This window comes from Puntigrus tetrazona, chromosome 8 (assembly GCF_018831695.1).
Source record: "Puntigrus tetrazona isolate hp1 chromosome 8, ASM1883169v1, whole genome shotgun sequence".
Lineage (NCBI taxonomy): Eukaryota > Metazoa > Chordata > Actinopteri > Cypriniformes > Cyprinidae > Puntigrus > Puntigrus tetrazona.
The window spans coordinates 8,180,552-8,205,281 of record NC_056706.1 but is presented as its reverse complement, the minus strand read 5'-3'; the positions used below and the strand labels follow the sequence as shown (position 1 = coordinate 8,205,281).

Here is a 24,730-nt window from a genome sequence, read left to right as displayed (position 1 = left end):
GTTAGCTTCGTGCTCACCGCGGAGTGATGTTGAGGTCAAAGCAGAATCCTTCGAAAGTGGAGCAGAGAGAGGAAACTGGGAATGACACCTCCTCTCTCTGTTCCTCTCTCTGTCTAGGAGATATTTGACATGCAACAGCTCAAGTATCTAAAAATACAGGAGATTACACATTCTGTTTCATAAAATTTTGATCCGAAACTAGACGACTTTTTGTTTCTGTCTGTCAGTTTAAGTGTGCGGGAATGAACTGATGTATCTGACATAAACTATATGCTATCTGTGCTTTTGCTTGTTTAGGCTGAACACAAACACTCAGTCCGAAAGCGGAGAGAGAAAGGCATCAAGACATCAATCCCATGTCTGGTAACATCCATTCTACTACAATGCTTTAATTGCTTTTGAAGGCAGCAGAGAGGTATCACATGTATTCACATATCCCACAATGTGCGTTTGACGCTTGGTGGAATAAATAGAAACAGCATGATTTTTTTATTTCGTTTTTAACATATGACTCCATTTATTTCTAGATGTAAGTAGTGTGGTGAACAAATATTTGCTTTCAAGTTCTTTTTAGCTCATTAGATGTGACTAAAATGGTTTCCTTTAATGGAATCTTTACATACCATGCTGCCCTTCATTGTGAAACACAGACTAAGAGGCTAAAGGTCACGTCCTTCCAAACCTATGATTTGACTACGTTTGGAAAATCATGCTACTTTTTCTGCACAGTATCATATATGCGCAGTATGCAGGAACATCAGAAGTTGTTTAAAGTGAACTGCATTCAGTATAAAATGCTCAGTATTTAGCTTACAGTTTGGAGAAGTCATTTCTGAAATTGAACCTAAAATTAATTGAGGATGCAAACACGGTTAAGAATTAGAATGTAAGGATGTAAAATTAAATGAAACTGACATTCATACTGTATAACTGTTTTTTTAATAGAAAGAAATTTTAAGGTTGAATGGACAAGGCATTGTTTGAAAGCCTTTATTATTGAAGGTTCAAGTTCAAATATATCTATAGTATTTTTTATAGAAATTGCACTTCATTTACATTATATTCATTATGTTTCACTATATTTAATAATTATTAAGTGGAAGAACGCTCTTTTTTTCACAACATACTGTGCAATTCTAATTTAAATTTTAAATTCAAACTTGTAAATTGAAAAGGGTCCGTTTTGCACATTCCTGTATATCATTATGAATGATTGGTCTAATAATGGTTAAACAGAAAACTAATGTCTACTATTTCCTTTGTCCTCCGGAAGTCAGTTTTGTATCGTACCTTAAAAAAACAATGCAGAGCCATAGGGCAGGTAGTCTGTAGTATCATTCAATCCAGAGGTTTTCGGCGCTGTGCACTAACAAAACTATAATGAAACCATGATGGGATCTCGGTTTCCTCGGGTAAAAATAGTGCTGACCAGTGTCATTTAGGCTGCGACTCAGCAAACAGCTGACGATCTATCAGACGCCTGCAGAATCGCTAAAATTAGGGTCCACAAAAAAGCTTGCAGTTTAACAGTTAAAAAATGCAAATGGCGCCTTAATGTTGACTGAGCTTTACTTTTTTCTTTTCCCCTTCGCTTCTCTGACATTACCATAATGAGCCTGCAGCCGTTTCTATAACAGGCTGCCTAAACAAAGCGAGCGGCCGGGCTAAAACCGGAGACACTGGCACCGCTAGCTCCTTTTTAGCGCTTATCATGAACCGAACAGAGTTACGGCTACAATGTGCCGGTTAACAGCACTATTCTCCCGGTAATCACTCCTACCTTACGTAACTTTCTACCTGTACTTATCTCGGCTCAGCACACATGAAGCCGGAGAATGCTGAGTTTAATAATAACCGTGACACACAGAGCGAGTGCACAAGAAACAGTGGCAAGAGACCGCCATAGCCAGCCTGACAAAGCGCTTTCCATTGCACGCCCACTGTTCTGGTCCTCGACACTTACTGCATACAGGAGAGAAAGAGAGAGAGAGAAAGAGAGAGATAGAGAGAGAGAGAGAGAGAGAGAGTCCTCTGGGGAAAAAAGGGAAAGCTCAGAAAAGCTCAGCTGTTAATGAAAGCCTTCTCTCCTCTGTCTGAACATAAGCACCTCTCCGTTGTCTCTCATTCTCTCACTTTTAAGTGGCTGTGCCAACTGTATGGAACATTTATTAAACTAGTGCGCTAAATATATTATGAGGAAAAAAGCCTACACCTCTTCGCCGTAGCTTCTGCCTAATCAGAGAAAGGAGAGCGACGTCCTCGTTTTATGTAACTTTTAGTTGCTGCCGCTACAGATGGTGTTTGAAAAGGCTCAGTAAAGGAGGTCTTTGAAGACTTGAGCAGCTCTTTGCCTGGTTCTGCCGGCGCACTGCTATAAATCCATCTGTTTGTCCTTGTGTAATTGGAGGCCAAGGCAGCGGTGTCATGGCATGCTTTGCGATGTCTGGTGGAGCATCTACATTCATTGTATACATCACAGATCCTTTGTGTTCGACAGTCCTTGATTTGGACACACGTCGTGCAACGTTGGCTCAAATGAATTTTGACGTTGTGTTTCTAACCGTTCCTGACAGCGCGCTCACACTGTATAGTTAATGGAATTCAAGTCGTGGGAAAATATCAATGAGCGGGAAAAGAAAAGGCGGCGGAAGGCATAGCTTTTTAAAAGAGGGATTTCTACCAGTAGCTCATGGGAGTGCAGTCGTTTTTCACTTAAGAGGAGCAGCTTGTAGGAGCCGGCGTTATGGATCAATTGTATTTGCTCTCATTGACGGGACATGTATTGACTGCTAGACAAGGCTCGGTGGAGCCTCTCTGAATATTTGACTATTGATCAAAGGGCCAAACCTATCATACTTCCCTTAGGTTACATAGTAGATTTAAGTACTCATGCCGTGGAATCAGTCAAATTCTCGAAAGCTTTTCAAATCCCTGCAATTTAGTCACATTTCCCAATAAACTCAAAACAAACAGACACACCCTAGGGAATGAGTTATATAAATGAGACATGTGGGAAGAGGACTTCCATCGCAATACATTATCTTTTCTGTGAGGGTGAACAGAGAAAACGCTTCCCTAATTGTTACCAAGAAACTTATGACAAGGATGTATGATGTATTATTATTTCAGGAAGGCGAAGCCACTGTTAGTTTATCATGCCATATGTGTTTGTCTTTATTAATGACTCTCGGTGTTATTTCAGGATGCTATGTTTTTCTTGATAGTGGCATATAGAGGAATATGACACAAAATTAGATTTGCCTTAAGAAGCATGTAACAGATGTTGACTTGATTTTTGAAAATGAACAATCTTGATTGACATCGTGCTAGCTTTGTGAGGTCTACCAAACTGACAAAAATATGATTAAAACATTAACGAGTAGGGACAGAAACTGATTTTGCTTGATGTACTGATTATAGTTTCTATTAATGATTCTTGCAGTATTTTTGGTGAAAAAACAAGTAATGTATCCTAACTGTGCATGGTATATCATACTAATGTGTTTCAGTGAGACATCAATTCAAATTCAGTATCAGTCACTTAGTTTAAGGATTCAATTGAAAGAATCAGCTCATCACAATCATTTCCTCGCCATGAATACTATTTTCTGTTTTGCTAATAACATCAGTATTCAGATATGGGGCAGGTTGTTGTTGTATGTAGCATGAATGGCTTGCATATGGATGGTCCATGTGACTGAATTGTCAACATTTATATGAGATTTAACTATCAACTGGTCTTGAGTAACATGCATAATCCTTCTTTGATTTCTCCATGTATCTTTACAGCAGCCCTCCTATCATTAGCTTCAAAAAGAAAACACTCCTCGATTCTTACTCACTACTCTGGTTTAATTAATCATTAGACTCTCTCCCGTAGACCCTTTTCTCCAGGGAAGCCTTTGCAGGGCCAGAGGAAGGATCCGTGTCAAGGGAGGAAGGCCTCTGTGTGTATTTGTGCATGTGACCGTGCAGCATTCCTCAGCAGTTCTTCAGAAATGGTTTGGCACCACTAGAACGTGGAGTACATTTTCCTGTGGCTTATGCGATATTGTTTGCATGGTGAGTGCCGTTATGAATTATGCAGTTGTAAAAATATTGAATGTGTAAGAAATTCAGCTCCATGACCATTTATATCCTGGTTGATTTATTCATGATGTTGGAGGAAGGATAGGCCTAGGTGAAGACTGGATGATTTAAAATAGACTCATCAGTCTTTCCATGTCATGAACTGGTTGTAATGTTCGATGATTATTAATATTGGGAATGGGATCCGTGTTTACGGTCAAATGCAAAGACACAACATGCGCATACATTTACTCACAGACGATGACTTCAAGATTGAGTGTGTGTGTGTAGTTTCTATTATAGGGTTTCTTTCAGTTTTTTTAAAAGTTCTTAAAAAGTCTTAATGTCTTCAAATAAATGTCTAAAAAGGTCTCAAAACAGACCAGAAATTCTTTCATTTATTAAATCGTGTCATTAAATTTGCATGCACTCTATTTCTTGCTAAAGAAATACTATAAAGAGATACCACATTGATTTATTGTACCATTCAATTTCCTTCACTTTATTGGTCTTAAAAAGTCTTGTGTTAGTTGCAGTGTGTTTTAAAACACTTTTAGTTTAATTTCAGTCATTTTTTTAAATCAATGATCAAATGTTTGCAAAACCAAACTAGATAATACCATTTTAGCCTGGCTTCCATTACATTTAATATGGAGCCAACAATTCATTCAAAGAGTTTGGCTTTATCTAAGTGTGTTTTATATATCTTTTAATAAATTGTAAATCTAAGTCATTATTTTATATTAAATTGGGGAGTTGGTTTGTTTTGTTTGCATGCTACAGGGTGAGAGAAAAGCGGTCCCACTGATACCTGTGACCTGGTCGACGAGAATGCGGGAGGTGATTATCCGTCCATACTGAGAGAAGAGCTGTTCCAGCTCCTTCTGGGTCATGGTCTTGGGTAGCCCACTCACGTACAGATTAGCGTCACGGATAGAAGCCGAACTGGGCCTTGCATACGAAACCTGTAAGACAAAAAACACATACATTGAGCATTTGTTGCAGTTATCAAACTACAGTGGTTTATGTAGGAATCGGATCTCCTGAATTCTACATCCACATTTGCTTGTTAGACTTTTCATTTTCAATTTGGCTTCTGGAGGATATTTGTTCAGGGTCTTTATTTTCAATACGCAGCATTCAGATGCCAAAGGGCGTCTGCGCACCTGTTCCGTGGTCTGTATTCTTACATTGACCTAAAGCAGCTAGAGACTTCAGAAAGATAATGCCCCCAAATCCTCCATTTAAGAACAAAGAAGAATCTCTTTGACTTATTATAATATTTTGAAAAGGAACAACTTGCTGCGAGGGATTCTCTGTGATCCTTGCTCATTCACAGATAAGGGATATACACATGACATCTAAAGAGCTTTGCAAATTGTCTCAAAGGAGGAATGAAAATGTAAATTCAATATTAACGTGCACCACCTCTAACCCAGTTTCTGAGGAGAAACTATACACTCAAGAAATTGGATATTCAAAGTACAGTGGTTGAAGTTCATGAACCCTTTGAACTACAGGCATAATTGCGGTCTATTCTGAGAAGTCTCCAAAAGTAATAACTAATTTTTTTTTGTATAAAATAGTAAATCTTGAAAAGTAGCAATATCATTTTCTTACGGATGATTTCAAATGTTGTTTTTAAATTGTATTTTATTTTATATAAATGTTTCTCGTCATATAATTTATAATAAAGGCTTTAAAGGTCTGAACTTATGAAGTATTTAATAGAAAATATTTGGTAATACTTAATTACAACACAATATAATACAATAAGATTCTATACATTAACAACTTGTATTGTATTGCTGTAAAAAAAACAAAATCATTATACTAACTGCATTTAATCAGCTAATGTTTTACATTTTTGCAGTATTTTATATTAACTTAAAATATTCAAAAATATATATTGTTTATAACAAGAAACAACATACCCTTATACATGCATTCTGCATACGCAAAATATCATTAAACGGTAATATAAAACAATTTATACATTTTAATATATCAACAATGAGCAAAACTCACATTTTGTGAGTGTGTGTATTCCCTTTATTATTCAATTTCATGTTTATACAGCTTTACGTGTTAAAATTATTCGAATAAAAAAATAGATAAACATTAACTGTAATTAATGAACATAGTTTGTATAATTTATTTTTTATATTTACCAAATTTTCTTTGAAATGCTTTCCTAGTTTAGATTACTCAACGCGTCAGTGGTACAAATTGGACAGTTTTCGTTTCTTTTCTACATTTGTACAGATTGACTTGTTTTTAGAATAAGGTTCATGAACCTCATTTAAAACCCACAGCAGTAAATGATAAAGGCTAATTTGTTTTCAGAAAACACACATGATGGAAGAGCTTGTGTGTGAGTGTGAGAGAGAGAAGGCTGGCTGTCATCTGTGCTGAATAACACTTTGGAACCTTCTGTTTGTGCCTAGAGTGAGAGCCAAGCCATCTATAGCTCTCTCACCCTCGCATTCCCCACACGCTCTAATATCAGCGCGCTGCGCTTACCAGCACCTTGGACAGCGCTCATTCCACCATACTCCCTCCATCTAGCACTCACCCGGCACGTTCTCACCTCTCTCGACTTGTCAAACTCTGCAGAACCTTGGACAGTGTCTGTCACACTCATAACCACGCTGTACTTGTTTTCAACTTCACATACCAGTCTTTCTTTTCTTACACACACACGATGCATTTTTACCCCTTGCAAACATTCTCAATCAAATCTCAAAGTCGTTGACAAATTTAATGCCGTAATGTCACTGAACTTTACACAGTTGTCGAGAGTTAATTAAGTATTTAAAAAAAATAATCCTTGTGGAAAACTTCAGTGCTGTGGCTCATCCTGGATTTTCTTAAATGAGAATAATTTTTTTTAAAAGGTAGTTCAATCAAAAATGAAAATTAATAGCTCACCCTTATGTCTTTCCAAATCCATTCAACTTTTTTTCAGTTCCACAGAATATCATAGTCCATATGGCAGCTTTTTATACTAATATTATTTTCATGTTACATTAATTCTTTAATTACAAATATTATATAAATTCAATTTTATGTGATGAATCACAGATCACAATTTTAGTAATCATTTACCAATATTCTTTACCTCCACTCTGTTAACTGATGTAACTGACTCACAGTGTCACAGATCAATTGATTTGTTTAAAAGGTTCTACTTCCACGTTCATGATTTAACCATTGCTACATCACTCATGAAGTCTAAACGTTTTTCAGTGAGAATTACTTTAATTTCAATTTATTGATGACACAAATTAGTTGTATATGTATATGTGTATAAGTATATGTGTGTGTGTGTATATATATATATATATATATATATATATATATATATATACACACATAAATGTTTTTGTCAATAAAGTAACGTATAGCACTAGTAGACTAACTAAATGAATGTAACATAATTATATGAACAAGATGACCTGTTTAATTAATTTTGGAAGCGATGACTGATTAAATGTATTATTAGTCCAGTGCCTGTATATCATTGACAAAGTTCAGAGGCTGCCATAATGTGCATTAATTTATTGTTGCATTTTTTGGTTTTTTAATTATCAGTTTTTATAATCTTCAAAATTCTAAATCTCGATTTTAATTTTTTATGTTATTATAACCTAAATATGCTATGAACAGAAAATTGTTTTCATCTTGCCACTTTCTTGCTAAAGAAAACAATATATGTTTATTCTGTATTCTAGTTATTATCGCAATAGCAATGTTTCTTTATTAATTTTTATTCATGTGAATAGTGATGCATGTTATTTTGGTTTATTTAAAAATAATTAAAGTCATGGTTGTTTTATGGTGCTTTACGGTTACTTTTTGCAGCTTCAAAGCCCCAGTCCCAATCTATTGTAGATGTGCTAAAAAGAACAACAAATATTTTTCCCAAAATGTCTCCTTTTGTATTCCACAAAAAGCCATATGGGTTTGAACTGACATGCGGGTGAGCGCAGATTTTGAGTACAGTATACAGAAATAGGACAAATTCTTAATTTTTTTAGCGATCACACCCATTTTCTGAATTTCCTTGTTGATTCTACGTTTTTGTCTGTCTCGCTCTCTCCCGCTACAGCAATTCGGTTTTAATTCAAGATGGGGAGATGTTTCTATCTCCCTGCCCTTTTAATGCTCACGTCAATTTAATCTGTTCCCATTAATGGTTGAAGCAGCCTTTCCATCTCATATTTTCATTAGTTCTGACATTTGGGCAGCAGAGCCATCACAGGCTGTTACACTGCTACAAATGCTGAGCTAAACATGCTAAACACTCCGCCGTAATCTCCTCAAATCCACTTAAATGGAGAAGGCAAAAGGCATAGAACCCTGGCAGACTCTTCCCTATCCTCTCTTCCCTTCTTTTCTTTTCCTTTCCTCTTTTCTTTTTGCTTTTTTCTTGCCCTGTCAAGCAGCTCCAGATGTCAGATCTATCAACACCCTGTCTGCTGTGAGCAGTGTATGTGTGTGTGTGTGTGTGTATACACATAACTCACAGCACAAGGCTACGCTCTTCTCGCCCTCAGTGGGATTTCTCCCATCACACCTCGACAGGAAGGCAAAGCCGGAGTTTTGCTGAGAAACGGAGAAGTGTCATGGAGAAGTGTCTGTGTGTGTGTGTGCGCAACAAAATGATGAGCATGTGGAAGTTGTGACTGGAGTGAAACTCTCACTCTTTTTTTTATTTTTCAACCGGTGAGATGCAGCTTTGCCGATCTGATTTCATGGACTTCCTTGCATTAGCCGATGGGCTCGAACGACGGCGTGTCCCTGAACTTGACACTGGCGTTTTGCAAAAGAATATAAACTCATCATAAACCGCCACAGTTGTTTCTCCTCACTTCCTTTTTCTCGGCTAAACAGCCTCTTGTAAACATATACATCATCAGCTTATTTCAGCAGGAGGGCCCTCATAAACGCCGTTTTTCTTGCTCGGCTGAAAAGAGCAAAGAACTGCACTTCGGATAATTACCCTCTCCTTCTTTTTTCCCCTTTCTCTCACTCATGCACTCTTAGATGCAGCTGTCTGTTCCTATTAGATGGCCTGTCTTCATCCCGGCTTGATGGGGGGTGGGGTTACGATGGAGGCTTTATGAGAAGGATGACCTTGGAACACACTTATTAGGAGTTATAAGACAGAGGATTTCATCTCTTTCTTGCCGTATTACAGCAGGAGAGCCTCTTTTGAGAGGGCTGGTGCTGGTCTGAATAAGAGGTTTCATGGAGTGCAAGAGAAAGGAGACCAAGCAGGGAGGGCCGAGAGCCCGAGAGGTGTATGAGAGAGATCACACGAAAGAGATAAAGATATTGGCTTCTCTGACCCACGCTGAGATGGATGGATGGACGAAGAGAGAGAAAATATGGAGATAAAAAAGATCTAGATGATTAACAAAGGACACGGATTGGAATGACAACGTGTCCTGACCAGGCCTGGCGTGATGAAGCGATAAGCAATCAAAGCTTTTCCGTGTAAATCGCAGTTTTTGTTCTTACCAGCTGTGACCACAAGAAACACGGTAGCTCGGTTTCTATTTCTGTAGCATTGCTCAAGGCCCAAGGACTTTTAGCCCACTCAACCAGTCAGCTGGTAGAAAAATATGTATGACATGCATTAGAATCACGTCATTTCCAATGTCAAATTGCAATAGTTTCTGTTTGTGGTGGTAAAAAAAAGGTCTATATGCAGACTCGGTAAATTACCTAAGATGAGAGAGCTTATCCAGAGACGAACACTGACAATAAGAAGTAGGTGGAAAAATCTGAGAATGTGCAGTGCTCAATCTTCATACATCAAACCTACTAAAGTTAATTCTAATTTGAGTTGGTGTATTCTGGTCGGTATAAGGATGAAGTTTAGCCCTAAAAAATGTGACTAGTGAATTGAGCATCAAACAAATTATAGAGATTTTAGGACAGTGACATTTATGTAGAGAAACTTCTAATCAATACACTACTGCCAAATGAATTTATTTTTATCAATCTGTTTTTTCTAGTATCTTGATGCATAATATTTGACTCTAAAACCTGCTGGATGTTGTACCTCAATTTCAGATCAATGCAGAATCATCACTGTTCGATAATTAATATTCATGAGATATAGCCATCTTTACCTTGAAACCCACTGCTTTTTCAAAATCCCTTCTGGTAATACTTTGGCAGTTCCTGTCTAGTGTGAAATTGGTCCACAGCTCGTCTTCACGTAGCATTTAGCTTTCATTGTGGACAGACAAATTGCTTGTCGTTTTGCACTCGGTTTAGACAGCGTGTGATACAGGAGCATCTTTAGTTGTGTCGATTTCATTCAATCATGCATGAGATGTGCGTGTGAACCTCAGTGCACAGTAGCATGTGTTTTGTTTGTGTGTGTGTATGCACGCTATGTCACGGAAGATGATTCTTGCTTCATTATTTGAAAGTCTGTGTTTGTTGGAGTGTGCATGTTGCCAGAGAAAAACTGAACATGTTTAGAAGAAGTATGCTCGGCAACATCATTTTGACAACTCCCCACCAGACAGCATGAAAATTTGTGTTACACTAAATTGTGCCCTCGGGCCAATCCACTGTATGCTTATTTCAGTATTTCCGATTTCAAAACATAATACCATGATACTAAATTAAATACCAGTCTTTAATATTAATAATAATAACGATCATCATATTTAATGTATAAATATTAAATTATTAATATAAATAATGAATTATATTTGAAGTGTATTTAATATTTAAAAAGTATTTTTTACATGAATGCAAAATTCTTAATGCTCTAAAATAAAATGTGAAACGTCAAATGTAAGTAAGTCTCTCAATTCTCATTTGCTAATGTTCCCATAACATGTTGGTTTATTTTGAGTCAGAAATGAATGACAGCTGTGATGACTTGCAGTTCAGTGAGTCAGATGTTAATTCAGTATCTGCTGTGATGGATTGAATAAATGGTTTGTTAGAAACTGGTAACTTAGAGGAGTTTCACAGCACTTGAACTGCAGTCGTTTTATTTTTTCCGCATTGCCTTTTTCTGGATTGCGCAGTAAAGAAAGAGCGTGAGGGTGAAAAGAAACAGCTCCAGAGTCATTTGGTTACAGCCCTAGGACGGGAACAAAATCGTGAGGTGTGTTTGACCGATAAGTGCAGTTTTTTTAACTGTGTGTTTATGTGTGCGTGTGCCGCTGCCTCCCTGGAAGTGTGTTTTGTCACTGAGAGAAGTGCCGCGTGGCAGGAAGCTGTGATGATCGGCAAATACACACAGAGTGAGTCATTCTGTCTCTGATGGATTCTTAGCTGATGCTGAAACCAGTACTAGAAACACTGCCGGCCAACACATACACATGCTGCCACTCTGGAAAACGCCCATGTTTGTGAGCATTGTGCTGTGCTCTTTCAAAAACAGCCCTGACAAGTCTTTTCTTTCTCCTCTCTCTCTTTTTTTCTTTCTCTTGCTCCCACACACAAACATGCGCGTTCTTTTGCTGTTATGTTAAGAGGTACTGAGCCGCGCAGACTGAGCCGTGTTTTCATAAGCAGGCGAAATCCAATCTGATTAGATTAGGGCGGATGTAAGTGAGAGGTCTGGGATTATAGGCCAGATGAAAACACACACACAGCCAGATTATGCCGTGAGCGGCAGGCAGAATTTACTGTTAAAACCAGCTGCTGCTTCTAAATTTACCACAAAGCCCTGCTGAGGAAAATCGAAGCCATCAGATTGTGGGGGATCTGTCTATTTCGTGGCATGATTTAATTTAATAATAGAACATAAATCGTAGAATCGAAAAGAATAGAGAAAATCAGACCAGAGCAGAATAGAACTAAACAACTTAGAAGAAAATAAAATTGAACCGAATAGAATATCAGAACAGCTAAGAGACAACAAAGAATAAAACTGAATAAAATGTAATGCTGATAAACATGAAACATGACAACAGAGTAGAATGACAAAATAAAATATTTATAATGTAATATGGAATAGAACAAAGTAGTATAGAAAAACAGATAACAGAATAGAATGATAATATAGAATAATAAAACAATAGAATAGAAAAGATCAGAATATTAAACAGAATAGAGTAACAATAGAGATTAAATAAAACAACATAAAACATTGAATAAAACAGAAAATGACGGATCACAAAACTGAACAGAATAGAATGATAACAGAGATGGAATAAAACCAAACAATGATATAACAAAAACTGAAGAGAACAATAAAAAATAAATAGAATGACAAAAGAGAGTAAAATCGAATAAAACGGAACAATCATAAAACATAACAAAAACAAACACATTGAAATGTGAACAACACATCAGAACCAAACAGAATGAAATGTGATTTGATGACAATAAAATTATGTCAAATAGAAGATCTGAATAGCAAAGAACAGAATATGATCATAATAAAGTGCCAGTAGATCGGAATAAAATACACCCAAATGAAATTGAACAGAAAATTTTAAATCCTAGATGACAAAATACCGTTGTCTGAACAGAATAAAATATGAAATGTGACAGAATAGAACAGATTAAAAATTCCACAGTGAAAACCAAGACGTATTTTAGGAGTCTATTTAGCATGTCCACATTATTTCATTATACATGCTATTTCCCTCTTTTTGTGTGACTTCATGATTTGACATTTGGAGATTCATTTACATATCAATTACACTATTTTTCCCTTTTCTTCCTTCAGTTGCTTTCCTGTTTCCTTCTGCATCTTAATGAGTCAGATTTGCCCTCCTCTCTCTTTGTGCTGCCGCGCCTCAGCCCAGCACGAGCCAGTGTACGCCACATGTACTAATCACTGCAGCTCCACTGGCACAAACGGTGACAGGAAACATTCGGCGAATTGACTGGCGCAAACGTGAGAAATGGCGACTGGGAGAACACTTCCACCTAAATGAGATGTTGCTCTGTTACCGTCTGTTATCTGTTATGTTTAAATAGGTTCAATTCCAGGTGCGGGTGACCTGTTAACTGGAAAGGCACTGAGAGAACCTTCTCAACGTTGTGCCCTTGAGCGAGAGGCGCTGGCTCCAGGGGGGACTGCCACTGCAATTAGCGTAATGTGGGTTGCTTTGGCTGAAAAGTGTTTGGTAAACAACAGGCAGGCAGTAACCTGACAACATGAACCTGAACGCTCATCCCGATGTACACATTGAGGTATGCATACAAATATACCACAGTACAGCTGTTCTTGGTTTTTACTTTAATTTACTGAGAGTAACCATACAAAAATAATGGGATTGAAATAAATTAAAAAAACTTAAATAAATGTCATGCTGTACAGTTTACACAGTTAAATATAAAAATAAATTATAAGTATTTAAAATATTTAATTTTTACAATTATATTAAATATTACTACTACTATTATTATACTGTATTACGGTAATATTGTAATATTGTAATGTATGTATTTGTACATACACTCATTCAAAAGTATTGGGTCAATAATTGTTTTTTGAATAAAAAATGTATCAGAAATACAGTAAAAAATTCTTGTGATTTTTATATGTATATATACATATATAATATTGTGAAATATCCTAAATTAGCATCTGGTTTAATTTATTTCCCATTTATTTCAGTGACGTATTCCGGTTTGTTCTTTATGGTTTCTGCTAATGTGGTTACTCACCTTAATAGTTTTGGTCTGAAGTCTAAGTCCATTTAATGTGTTGATGGCTTTCTCTGCATCTTTTGGGTCAATGTAGTTGACGAAACCATAGCCAAGACTCTGTCCTGTAGTTGCAAGAAAAACAGGGAAGGAAGAGGAAAGACATATATTTTAGTATATTTTAAAACATTCACTGTGCAGTAAGACATAAAACTGTGAAAGCATTTCTTTTAACTACACTTCCTTTCAAAGTGTATCGCTTATCTTTACCAACCCTTATAAAGTCTTTAAAACCACTTAAAACCATTCATCACAAGAGCTATGCATACATTATGAGACAGACGACATTAACACTTAACAATATATGTAGCATTAGCCTGACTAGCAGTGACTAGTTTGAGTTCATGTTCGGCTAGCGCACATTAAGCGAAAGCTTCCGTTGGAAACCTTTGACAGTCTTTGGTGGAATTATTTTGATTTAACCTCTTCTAACCGTCTGCTGCTCCTCTGAAGGCGAGGCAGCCATCATCTGCTATTTGACTTAAACAGAAACCCTGCAGCTAAAGGCCTGTGTGGTACTGCTTCCAACCCCCCTTCCCTTTTCGTTCTTTACAGATCTCGCCACACAAATGCAGTGGAACTCGAGAACAGCGCTGCACTTATCCTCATTAATGGAAACAGACAGCGCTAAGTCCACAGTGTACACACAAAGTGAATCACAAATGTGAAAGAGTGCTACGCCCTGCGCCAAACAAACACAAGCTAAAGCGAGCCAGATACCGCAGGGGGTGAACACAGAACTTCTCGCTGCCCTCGCTTCAAATGGCATGCCTCCTTCTCTTTCTCTTTGGATTACGGAGGATTACCAATCCCTCTGTCGTTCATTAAAACCCTGGAAAAACTGAGAAGCAGCGATACAGCACTATTCAAAGCCTGACACTGATGTTTCAAAGTTTCTTTAAATATAAATAGTGTGATCCTAGACAGTGTTTTAAGACTCAGGTGCTGCTCTTTCATGGCTTACGGCATCCTGACAAGCATGAAATAGCAACATTGGTTCAACTAATATTCTTTAGTTTAGAAGAAATTAAGGAAAATCTGTTTTTAAAACCAATCATTTTTGCCCTTAATTCATTCATTCTGTTTACTGTCACAACATTCTCAGATGTTTCTTTAAAATTGTTTGCTAATAGAAGCTATAATGAGACTATTGTTGACATGTCTCCTACACAGTACGCTGTTTAAAAATAAAGGTGCCTCCTGATGCCATAGAAAAACCTTTTCTGTTTAAATGGTTCCATAAAGAACCTTATTGAGAAATTTCTTTAAAGAAGCTTTGACCACATGGTTCTTTGGGAACCAAAAATGGTTCTGCTATGGCATCGCTGTTAAGGACCTTTATTTTTAATAGCGTAAGACTCTTAGCATTGTTAATTTGATACCTTAATGTATTTTGACTAAATAAATGCAGCCTTGGTGAGAATAAGAGACTTCTCTCAAAAATAGTAGAAACGTTTTACAAACCCCAAACTTTTATACAGTAGTGTATTTATGTGGTTGTGAAAATTCTGGACATGTGCCTCGCCAAAAGCGAGAAAGTATGTGTAGGAAAATAGAAATGGAAAGGTTAGTGTAAATGAAGTGTGTTTCCAAAGCGCTGTCATGCAGAACTTCAGCTCTGGATAATGATACATTCAGAGAACACACCGAGAACTCTCTCTGCCTAACCTCTCCATTTGTCTTTCTCTATCTCCACCATCTCAGCTGTGTTCCTCGCTTTTCTCCCTTTGTGGCCCAGAGCATCTGGCCCCACGTTGGCATGCCCCGTATTGCCATTTTCATTGTGTGTATATGTGTGTGTGGGTGGATGCGTGCGTTTGCATGATTGTGTGTTTGAGCGTACAATAATGGGTTCATAAAACAATCTGTTTTGTAATGCCCCTTTGCCTGATGGCATTTCCATAACGTCGCTAGCAGTTGTTCTTGCCTCCTTTGGAGTTCTTGCCTGAGGATAAGGTGAGGCCGACCAAGGCCACTGTTTCAGTCAAAGGGATTTCTCCCACCAGCATAACACACACACACACACACACACACACACACACACACACACACACACCCCTTCTCCATCACACAGCGGTGCGGCAGTGGAGATCTCAGTGGGGGACCAGAACCAGGCTGTTTGCAAAGAAAAAAAGCACCAGCGCACACACCTACGTACACTCGGGTTACACCGATTGTTGTGGAACTGAGTCATATTCTTAATATTTTAAGAAAATTAAAAGACGAACCCCTTAGTGAGTTCATTAATTATTAATTTAAGTGCATAATTTCATTATTAGTCTTTGTAGTCTATGACAATACAAAGAATAAAATCATCCTGCTTTAAAGAAAGGAGGCTGCGAGTTGTTTTGACAATCTCTAAGGGCCTTTTTTTGGCTAGGCAATTATTTAGCTAATTTAATTTTCCTGCGAACAGACACATTAACAGAACCTTAAACTGATCTCTATTAAATATCTCATATCTCATCTGTGCTCTGTAACAAACTGCAGAGGCACAACCTCAAAGAAAACATGCAATATTACAGACATGCACACGCACATAACTCTTCTATTTAAACAACTTACTGATGCACCTGCTTATGGACATGACTTAAATTGGTTCAATTATATAATGCAACTCTGCAGGAAAGGTTAAGCTAGCTAAAGTCTTACAATAACGTACTAAAACCGGTACTGAAAAGTTACATCTTTAAATTCTTTAAGGCAGAGTTTTTTTCTATGAGGGAGCATTACTGTTACTCCTTTAAAAGAACCTTTGTTTTCTCTTTCATGTGAATTTTTATTTGAAATGTTTTGATTTAGACATGTTTTATTCAGAGTGCTTCAATACTCACGGGTTTGTAACTGAAGTGTTCATAATTTATACTTTCAGAATGATTTTACACATTGTTTTAACCGTTTTAGACAAGAAATTCAATTCAAAATTTACTTTAGTATATATCTTCAGAGCAGTTTTTGGTTGTGTTGATTGATATATCTAGTGCAATAGAACTGTATAGTTTAGGCCTTGTTGTTAAATTATATATGTACTTTTAAATGTATCATTAGAAGGGTTCTTCTGTACTTTAAAGCATTAGCTGAGAGAGATTTTTATATATGTAAACAAAATGAATATTATAACTTAAATGGCTGTCCTTTCTTGCATTTAGTCTGTGCTGTTTTTTTTTTTTTTACGTCAGTCTTTGAAAAGACTAAGCATCCATGGCCATTGTTTTGAGGTTTTTGTTGTGTTTTTCAGCATTGTTTTTTCAAGACGGTGTGTCAAGTTATAAATAGTTCAACTCAAAAATGTGTCTTGAGACCACTTGTATTCTGTTCCATTTTGTCTTTTTTGAAGCTGTTTTTGAACACAAGGATGCGTCCTGTGTATGGCCTCTAAGAAGAGTCTAGTGGACCCAATTATATGGGGCTTCGGTAAAGCCTGACAACCTATGTGTTCTTGTACTTCTCACAGACACATAATAAAAATCAATATCTCACATACGACACCTATACATGCGTATATATACTCTGTACTGTATATTTGGAAATACATATGTGGTATACACACCTACACACAGCATATAAAATTCTGTTCACACAACCAGATCATATACCCACGCAGAGACAGCACATGAATACAAAGCACACACAAACACAATCTCTTCAGCACAGCCAGGGTTACCTACAATGGACAGCAGCGTAGGTACCGGAGAGGGTTACAGTCAGGGCTGCCTCATGAATTTATTATTGAGGGAAGTGAGAATCACAGAGAATGTTTCATGGCAAAGCCAGAGCTCTGCTATCCTGCATCATGCCTATTCTGTGAATATTTCATGTCATGTTTGATCTACAGAAGTGTGATTATATTATTTTGTGCTGTTCTGTCATTAGCTTTTAAAGCCGATTGTGCTGTTTACACAAAATCGGAGAGAATATTCTAATTTCTCTGATGGAAAGTAAGATGATCGATATTCAGAATCTGTATAAAATGTGAATTTGCAACAAAAACGATTTAGGATTTTGACAGAGCCCATTAGAAATATGCCATAAACATCAAATGGCACAGCAAAAGAGAATTACCTCTATGCTGTTTAATTAGTATAATGGTTACGTTAACTTATATATTTTAATTGTCAATTAAAATTGAAACCGAAATGATGCATTGTGCTTTTAATGAGCTTTTAATGAGTGCGGATCTACATTTTTCCAGCACTCTCTGTTCCCCAGCAGGATAGACGTGCAGTCAAATTTGGAAATACTGGAAAGGCTTTTTCAAAGACAATGCTTAACACCAATTAAAAGGATATTTTTCACAAATAAACAGCTTATGACTATTAGTGTGTAGGCTCCTGATGGGTTTTTCATTGCGATGGGACACGGCTGAAGCTGGAGCGTTATAGTGATGTGCAAGAGCTTGATCGAAGCTTGTGTGAGTTTGGTGAGTGTGTGGGTAAACCAAAGAGTTTGGCTGGTTAATATGGCCTAGTTAGCCTCTGCTGGTAAGTGCTGTAACTACAATGTCTGGATCCAAAAAGCATCCTTCTCCTTTGAGAACAGTTCATTTGTTTCCATGCATTTTGATGAATGAATTGTTTTTGCAAACAACACAATACTGTGTTATTTATTTATTTAATGTATTTATTAAAGAAATCTCTTCTTTTGAAAGAAAGTCATATTATTGTAATGTAAATATATCACTTTCTGAGAAACCTAAAAGCTTTTAAAAAGTAGGAAATGGTCTTCTATTTGAATATGTTTGTCTCTGTTCTTTCCTTTGCAGTTTAGGATAGCTTCTTGGGGTGTGTTCATTTGGTGCTGATAACTGATTGGCATTAATATTTCCTGCAGATCCAGAGCGATGTGTCCCATGAAGAGCGGCGATAGCCGATTACAAATCACACACTTCTAGGGGGGTCCATCGCCAGACGAGCATCTGCCATTGAAATGAATGGGAATGCTAACAGATAACAGGTATTACAGACCTCCTGCTGTATGACTATAACTCGGTGCATGTTTTTGATCCAGAAAATATGATTCATAATACGCACAGCTGTATTTTTGTTCCCGAGAGACGTGTTGTCATGTTTGTGAACCCATGGTATGTGTGCAAGAAAAAAAGTATCATTAGCTGTAGCATCGCTAGGCTGGAGTCACGAGGGCCCAAAACCGGCGTCCTCTTTTCTCGTAATCACCATCTCAGTGATAGCGAGGATGAGGAAGATGAGGAAGGGCATGCGTGAGCTGCCCCCTGTCTGGGTCTCTTTTAGCTCTTGAGGAACACGCTGAGTTAAATGGGAGGAATGAGATGTTTCTCTCTCTGTTAAATTGAGGCTGTTTGGAGTGAGAGGCTCCATTTGGAGGAGTCGTATTTGAACCATTACGCCTCTTACCTCAGCAGCAGGAGTCAGAGTGTGTGAGATGATAAAATGAGTGTGTGTCCAGTGGGTGTCCTTCCACTCTTTCTCACGCACACACTCATACAGTATATACGCTTTTACTTCATGGTACATATAATTTACAATAACATACTCACACACACACATACATATTCCTCTGCGCTCAACATCATTTATCATCAAAGCTTTGCACATGAAAGATATATTTGACTGATTTTCGCTGTTCTGCTGCTTGGCAGTGAGCTAAAAGTCTTCACGCTGGATTCTCGCTAATTTCCCCCTCTCTCTACATCAATTGTTGATACATAATTTAAAGGCCCAGTGCTTCCATTGATTGAAAATGAGATGAACATCGTAGCAAACACAGCACTGCCTCCAGCAACACCCCCCACACCCCCTCATCCAAACCCTCCGGCAGCCATGTTGTGCCGACAGTTGCTTGAATCAGGTGGGAAAGCTGAAACTAGCATTCGTTTGGGAGAGAACAGCAGAGCAGACACAAGATGACAGTTCAACGAGCATGTGACGCTAACCCACCTTGATATCACAAAGCTCTCTGGCTACAAACAGGAAAATCTGTTTGGTCAGACTTAAATTTAGGCACATTTAGGATGTGGAAAGCAAAAAGAAAGGAAGGACGAAAATCCATTTCAATTTGTCAAAACAAATGTATCACTGCTGCTGCTTGCTTGACATTCTGCCCTTGTTGCAACAGCATCTTGGGACAGGGACACGTCTCTGCAGTAAGAGACATCTCAAAGACATTTTTGCTCCTTTTTATGTAGTATATAAATACCCATTGCATCACTGGGGTCATGACAGCTTGTGTAATGCCGGAAGATGGCAAGTACGACCGACTTTACGGCTTCTTTTTAATTAGCTTAGTGATCTTCCATCCAAAGAGACAAAAGCTGACTGAAGTGTAATTAGATAATGTAAGGTGCAATGAGATAATCTCTATTCTTAATGCTGTTTATCGTTGCATCTAATAGCCTTAATTCGACCCATTTGTACATAAAACACTTAAGGGATGCCTAAGTGCTCTCTCCCAGACAAAAGCATCGTTCTGATTGGATTTGCATTAGAGATTCATATTTCGCTAAGAGGTTGTGTAAAACCATTAGCTTACCTCACCTTGCGCAAACTTAAGGCCTTTTTCCTTGTGTACCTACTTGCCATATATTTCAGTGTGTGTTTTACTAAGTAAATATTGTATGTCTACTTGAAAATGATATAGAAGCTGCACCAGAGTGAAAAATAATAAAGTTAACTGACAGATGTTTCAAATAAGATATGAAGTTCCATTATGGGATACTAAATCTCATTCTGAAATATAAAGTTAAGATGCACACTATTGTTCAAAAGTTTGGGGTAGGTAAGATTTTATCAAAAAGCAACTTTTCTATTTTAAAATGCAATTTATTCCTTGTGATGAAAAAAAGTTTTTTGTTTTTTTTTTAGAAGCCATTACTTCAGCCTTCAATGTCACATGAACTTTTAGAAATCATTCTAATATATGGAGCTCAAGAAACATTTCTTTTTATTATCAATGTAAAACTGATACTGATGAAAATTCAAAAGAACCTAATTTATTTATAAATATTAATGCTGTGAAATGATTAATATATATATATATATATATATATATATATATATATATATATATATATATATATATATATATATATATATACACACACACACACACACACACACACACACTTATATGTATATACATTTATACATTTGTAATCTCCTATTTTACATACATACATATATATAATATATAAACAATTTATTTTCTTTTTTCTTTCTTTTAAGTCACTTTTAAGTTAATGCATCCTTGCTGAAGAAAAAAGTATTAATTTCTTTTACAAAAAGAAAACAAACAAAAAAACTGACCTTACTGAATTTTACTCCTAGCATAATTGTGAGATGTAAAATCAAAATTACTGTATGAGAAATAAAGTCACAACTAAGTATAAAGATGCAATTGTGAAATGTAAAATCAGATTTTTTTCACATTGTGATGATATGAAAATGGAGATAATAGGGGATAGATCGATAAACATTTTGTGTGCTCTGCAGACACCGGTACACACTGGTAGTGTCAACTGATTTTTATCATCAATTAAATGTATACACCAGCTCACTCCCTAGTATAACCTATACTGTAAAATTGTGCGTCTGTATTTTGCTGTGCCAGGCTGGCGACAGCTGGAAGACACAGGAATCTCCCGCCCCCGTTCCCCCACTCTGCTGTGCCGGAGCCTGCGGCGTGTTGGCGTGTAGCCTGCAGTGTGTGGGCTGTCTGGGAGGAGTGTGCATGTGGAAACGAAAGGAGCCCCTGTAAATCTGGGACACCCCAACGAAGCGACGTCAGACCCCGCATATTAGATGACAACACTGGCAGCCACCCCAGGGAACGCTGAGATCCCACGCTCTCTTGGAACTGCTGGAACTGCATGGAGCCAGTGGCTAATGCCAAGCTAACCGCAAGGTAATGTTTGTGACTAACCTCAGCAGCACTTCGTGGGCTAGTAAAATTGCAAGGGAAAACACGAAACAATAAAGTTTGCAGGACAACTTAGAAACAGCATTAACAGAAATATTGGCTTTTTCAGGGAATTTTTTGCCATTTAAGCTTGATTCTGTATCATATGGATAAATGCTGACTCATTTCATTTAAGTGAAGCTCTAAATATTTTGTGGTTGATTATTTTTAAACATTCAACCAAGTTTGAACTGGTCCCCCCTTTTCAATTACCAAAACTTTAATTCAGTTTTTCAATTTGGGTTAAGGTAGGGAGCAGGATGCAGAATTTTCATTCAAATTTGAAAGTGAAATAGTAGAATGGAAATTTACATAATTATTAAACTAAAAAAAAGCCAATTTTAAGAAGCCTTTAAAGTACAAGATGCCACCAGGTGCCACAATTTTTTTTTTTTTTGCATATTTCATTGTATTTAACAAATTAATTTTTGTAGAACAAGTTGGAAGGCCACTTAATTTCCCAGACTGCATAACCGGTTTTGAATTTCTTTGAATTGCAATTCAGTAATTTCCTCTTCCTGTCTTTCCATGGTCGTACTCAAAAACGCTAGAAGAAATCCAAATCTTGAATTCAGAATTTTGCCCAACCTACTGTTGGCGCACAAGAGCCAACCACAAGGCCACGGCTCAAACACAAGTACATGACTGCTTAAAGAATGTCAGCAGCAATTGGAGCGAAAAAAAAGATAAAAGAGAGAAAATAAAGTCAGTTTTTCCCATGCACATTTTTCATAACCCAACAGAGGGTAAACAGCCTTCTTTAGAAGAAAAAATTAAAAAAACCCTAAACAGAAGGTGATTGGTTTATTCCTGTGCTCATGTTTGTCAGTGGATTTGGGATGGTGACAGAAAGTTCATTGTCAAACAATGTAAATGAGGTCTGAATGTTTTACCCTGAATAACAACCTATCATTTACTTTGTTTACTCCAGGCTGAATGCAGAACACATCACAGCACTGAATTATGTGAGGAAGTGTGTGTTCCCTGCAATCACTACGGTTGTTAATTCTTGCTATTCTATCAGACTTCTCCCCCAATACCCCATACAATTTTGCCATTTAGATGGTGCTTTGCATGTGTTGGGTTGCTTTAATTCGGCCTTATGCTGTTTTTAACAGGAAATGACAAAACATGGAAAGCCGTTCATGTTTTATTTCTACAGCATCAGATAAACACGCCGCATGTTTGACATGGAGGTTTTTCACACGTTCGCAGCAGTCTAACACTTACCGAGGTGTTTCAAACCTCAACGTGCTTTTGCAAACATCAAGCACAATGAATTTTTCATGCCACTACATCTGCTTTTCCCTGCAGTTTTTCATCAGTATGATGGTGTGAGTTCCAGCACATCTGCGAAGCAACGGTAAGATGTCTTTCTGGCTTTAAATCACATGCCGCTGTTAATTTGCTAGCGGGCGGAGCAAGCTGCTCTCCGGTCAGTATGGAGACAGAAGTCATATACGGCTCCGTATCGATGTCGACTCAGCTTGACGCTAAGGTTAGCACGTGCTACGCTTGGCAGCAGACAGCGGACACGGCGTTCAAGTCAGCAGTGTGACAGATGGTTGGGTGCTCGTTGTGCGAGTGGGTTGTGTACCTGAACAAGCAGTCGCACAAAGCAGCTTTGATGTAAGCTACATAAGTGTTAAACACAGAGGGAACTGATAGCAGCACCGCCGCCTGTGCCAAGCCATTAAATACCAACAATGGCATCTGCGGATTGGGCAAGAAGGGGAAAATAATGAAGCAAAATGGCAGACGACAAAGCAGGCTGGGAGCGATAGCATGTGCCGCTTGCTTTTCTGCTACACAGGGAGAGGCCTAAACCGCAGGGGGCTGGTGCGAGGGGGGGGTTGGCGCTGTTTCTCAGAAGCCATTTTTAATCGTGCGGTAATTATTTACTGCTTGAAGAATATGAACAGAAGATTATCTGCAGTCGCTCTTTTTCCCCCCATCTCCTCATCAGATGGAAAATCACAGACGCAATCAATTCACGGGCCTGTCTGAGTGTGTCCTTTTTCTGCCGTATCATTATAAACACAATTGTGTTCATTTTTACGCAGAAAAGGATCCGTCGAGCCCGAGAACCTGACAAGTATCCAATTCTTTTCCCCTTTCGAACCGCTGCTCAATCAGTCTTTTCCATTTTGCTTTGTGCTGATAGCCAGAAGCGTTAACACTTTCTTAATGTATTCCATTAAAAGTTTTCATTCAATATGATTCCTGGCTCACAAGAAAATCACCATTACTCCCTATGGGCTATGTGTTTATCCTCACTATTAGCAGCGAACGAGGTGTTGCTGAGGTAGCAACACTGGGCTGGGGATGTGTGCATTTAGAGTAGGGGATTTTCAGCTTGATTTAAACCTTTAAAAACAAAGGCTTTCCGCTAAGTTAGCAGCATCGCCATCTGCTTTATTCGGCATCTCGACACAATCCTTGCGGTAATGACTTCTGAAATGCTTTCCCCACTGAGAGGAATGTGATAAAGCCGTTTCTGCTGACAGTTTACATAATCGCTGATAAATATTGGCCCACTGTTTTTTTTTTTAATTCACAGAGTGTACAGAAATAAATTATTCTTAGAATGACTTTGTGCAATGAATCAACAAAAAAATACAGGGATGTGTATTTTTTTGTGGTTTGTCAATAAATAAAACATATGTGCATTCTTCAATTACCTGTCAGAGGAATGATATTATTTCTATTAAAATGTACGTTTTTTTTGTGTTTTGTTATATGAAGATATATTTTTGGAAACCCTACTATGCCTTCATTATTTATTTTTGCTATTTTCCTAAATACCACTAGATTTTGTTGTTTTAATATAGAACAACTAAAGACTCAGACTTTCAATCATAAACTGCGATATACCATGAAATATTTAATAATGTGTATTTAGGACATCTCAGATGTTAGCTATAAAATTAGCGGTGCTGGCCAATTTATTTCCAAAAGGCTTAAAATGTAATTTAGATCTTAAAAGTCATGTTTGAGAAAAAGTGATGGAAATGACACTTTGATGCAT

At 37.5% G+C, this 24,730-nt stretch overlaps 1 protein-coding gene across 10 annotated transcripts in view; it reads right to left on the bottom strand.

Annotated features, from left to right (window-relative positions):
* Positions 1-24,730, bottom strand: part of elavl4 (ELAV like neuron-specific RNA binding protein 4) — a 74,009-nt gene that overhangs the window by 11,601 nt on the left and 37,678 nt on the right. For all 10 annotated transcript variants that reach the window (XM_043247149.1, XM_043247148.1, XM_043247150.1 and 7 more), the window contains 2 exons: positions 13,732-13,835; positions 4,880-5,033 (listed from right to left, as the gene is read on the bottom strand). In XM_043247149.1, the coding sequence (XP_043103084.1) occupies positions 4,880-5,033; positions 13,732-13,835 (258 nt within the window). The remainder of the gene's footprint in view (positions 1-4,879; positions 5,034-13,731; positions 13,836-24,730) is intronic.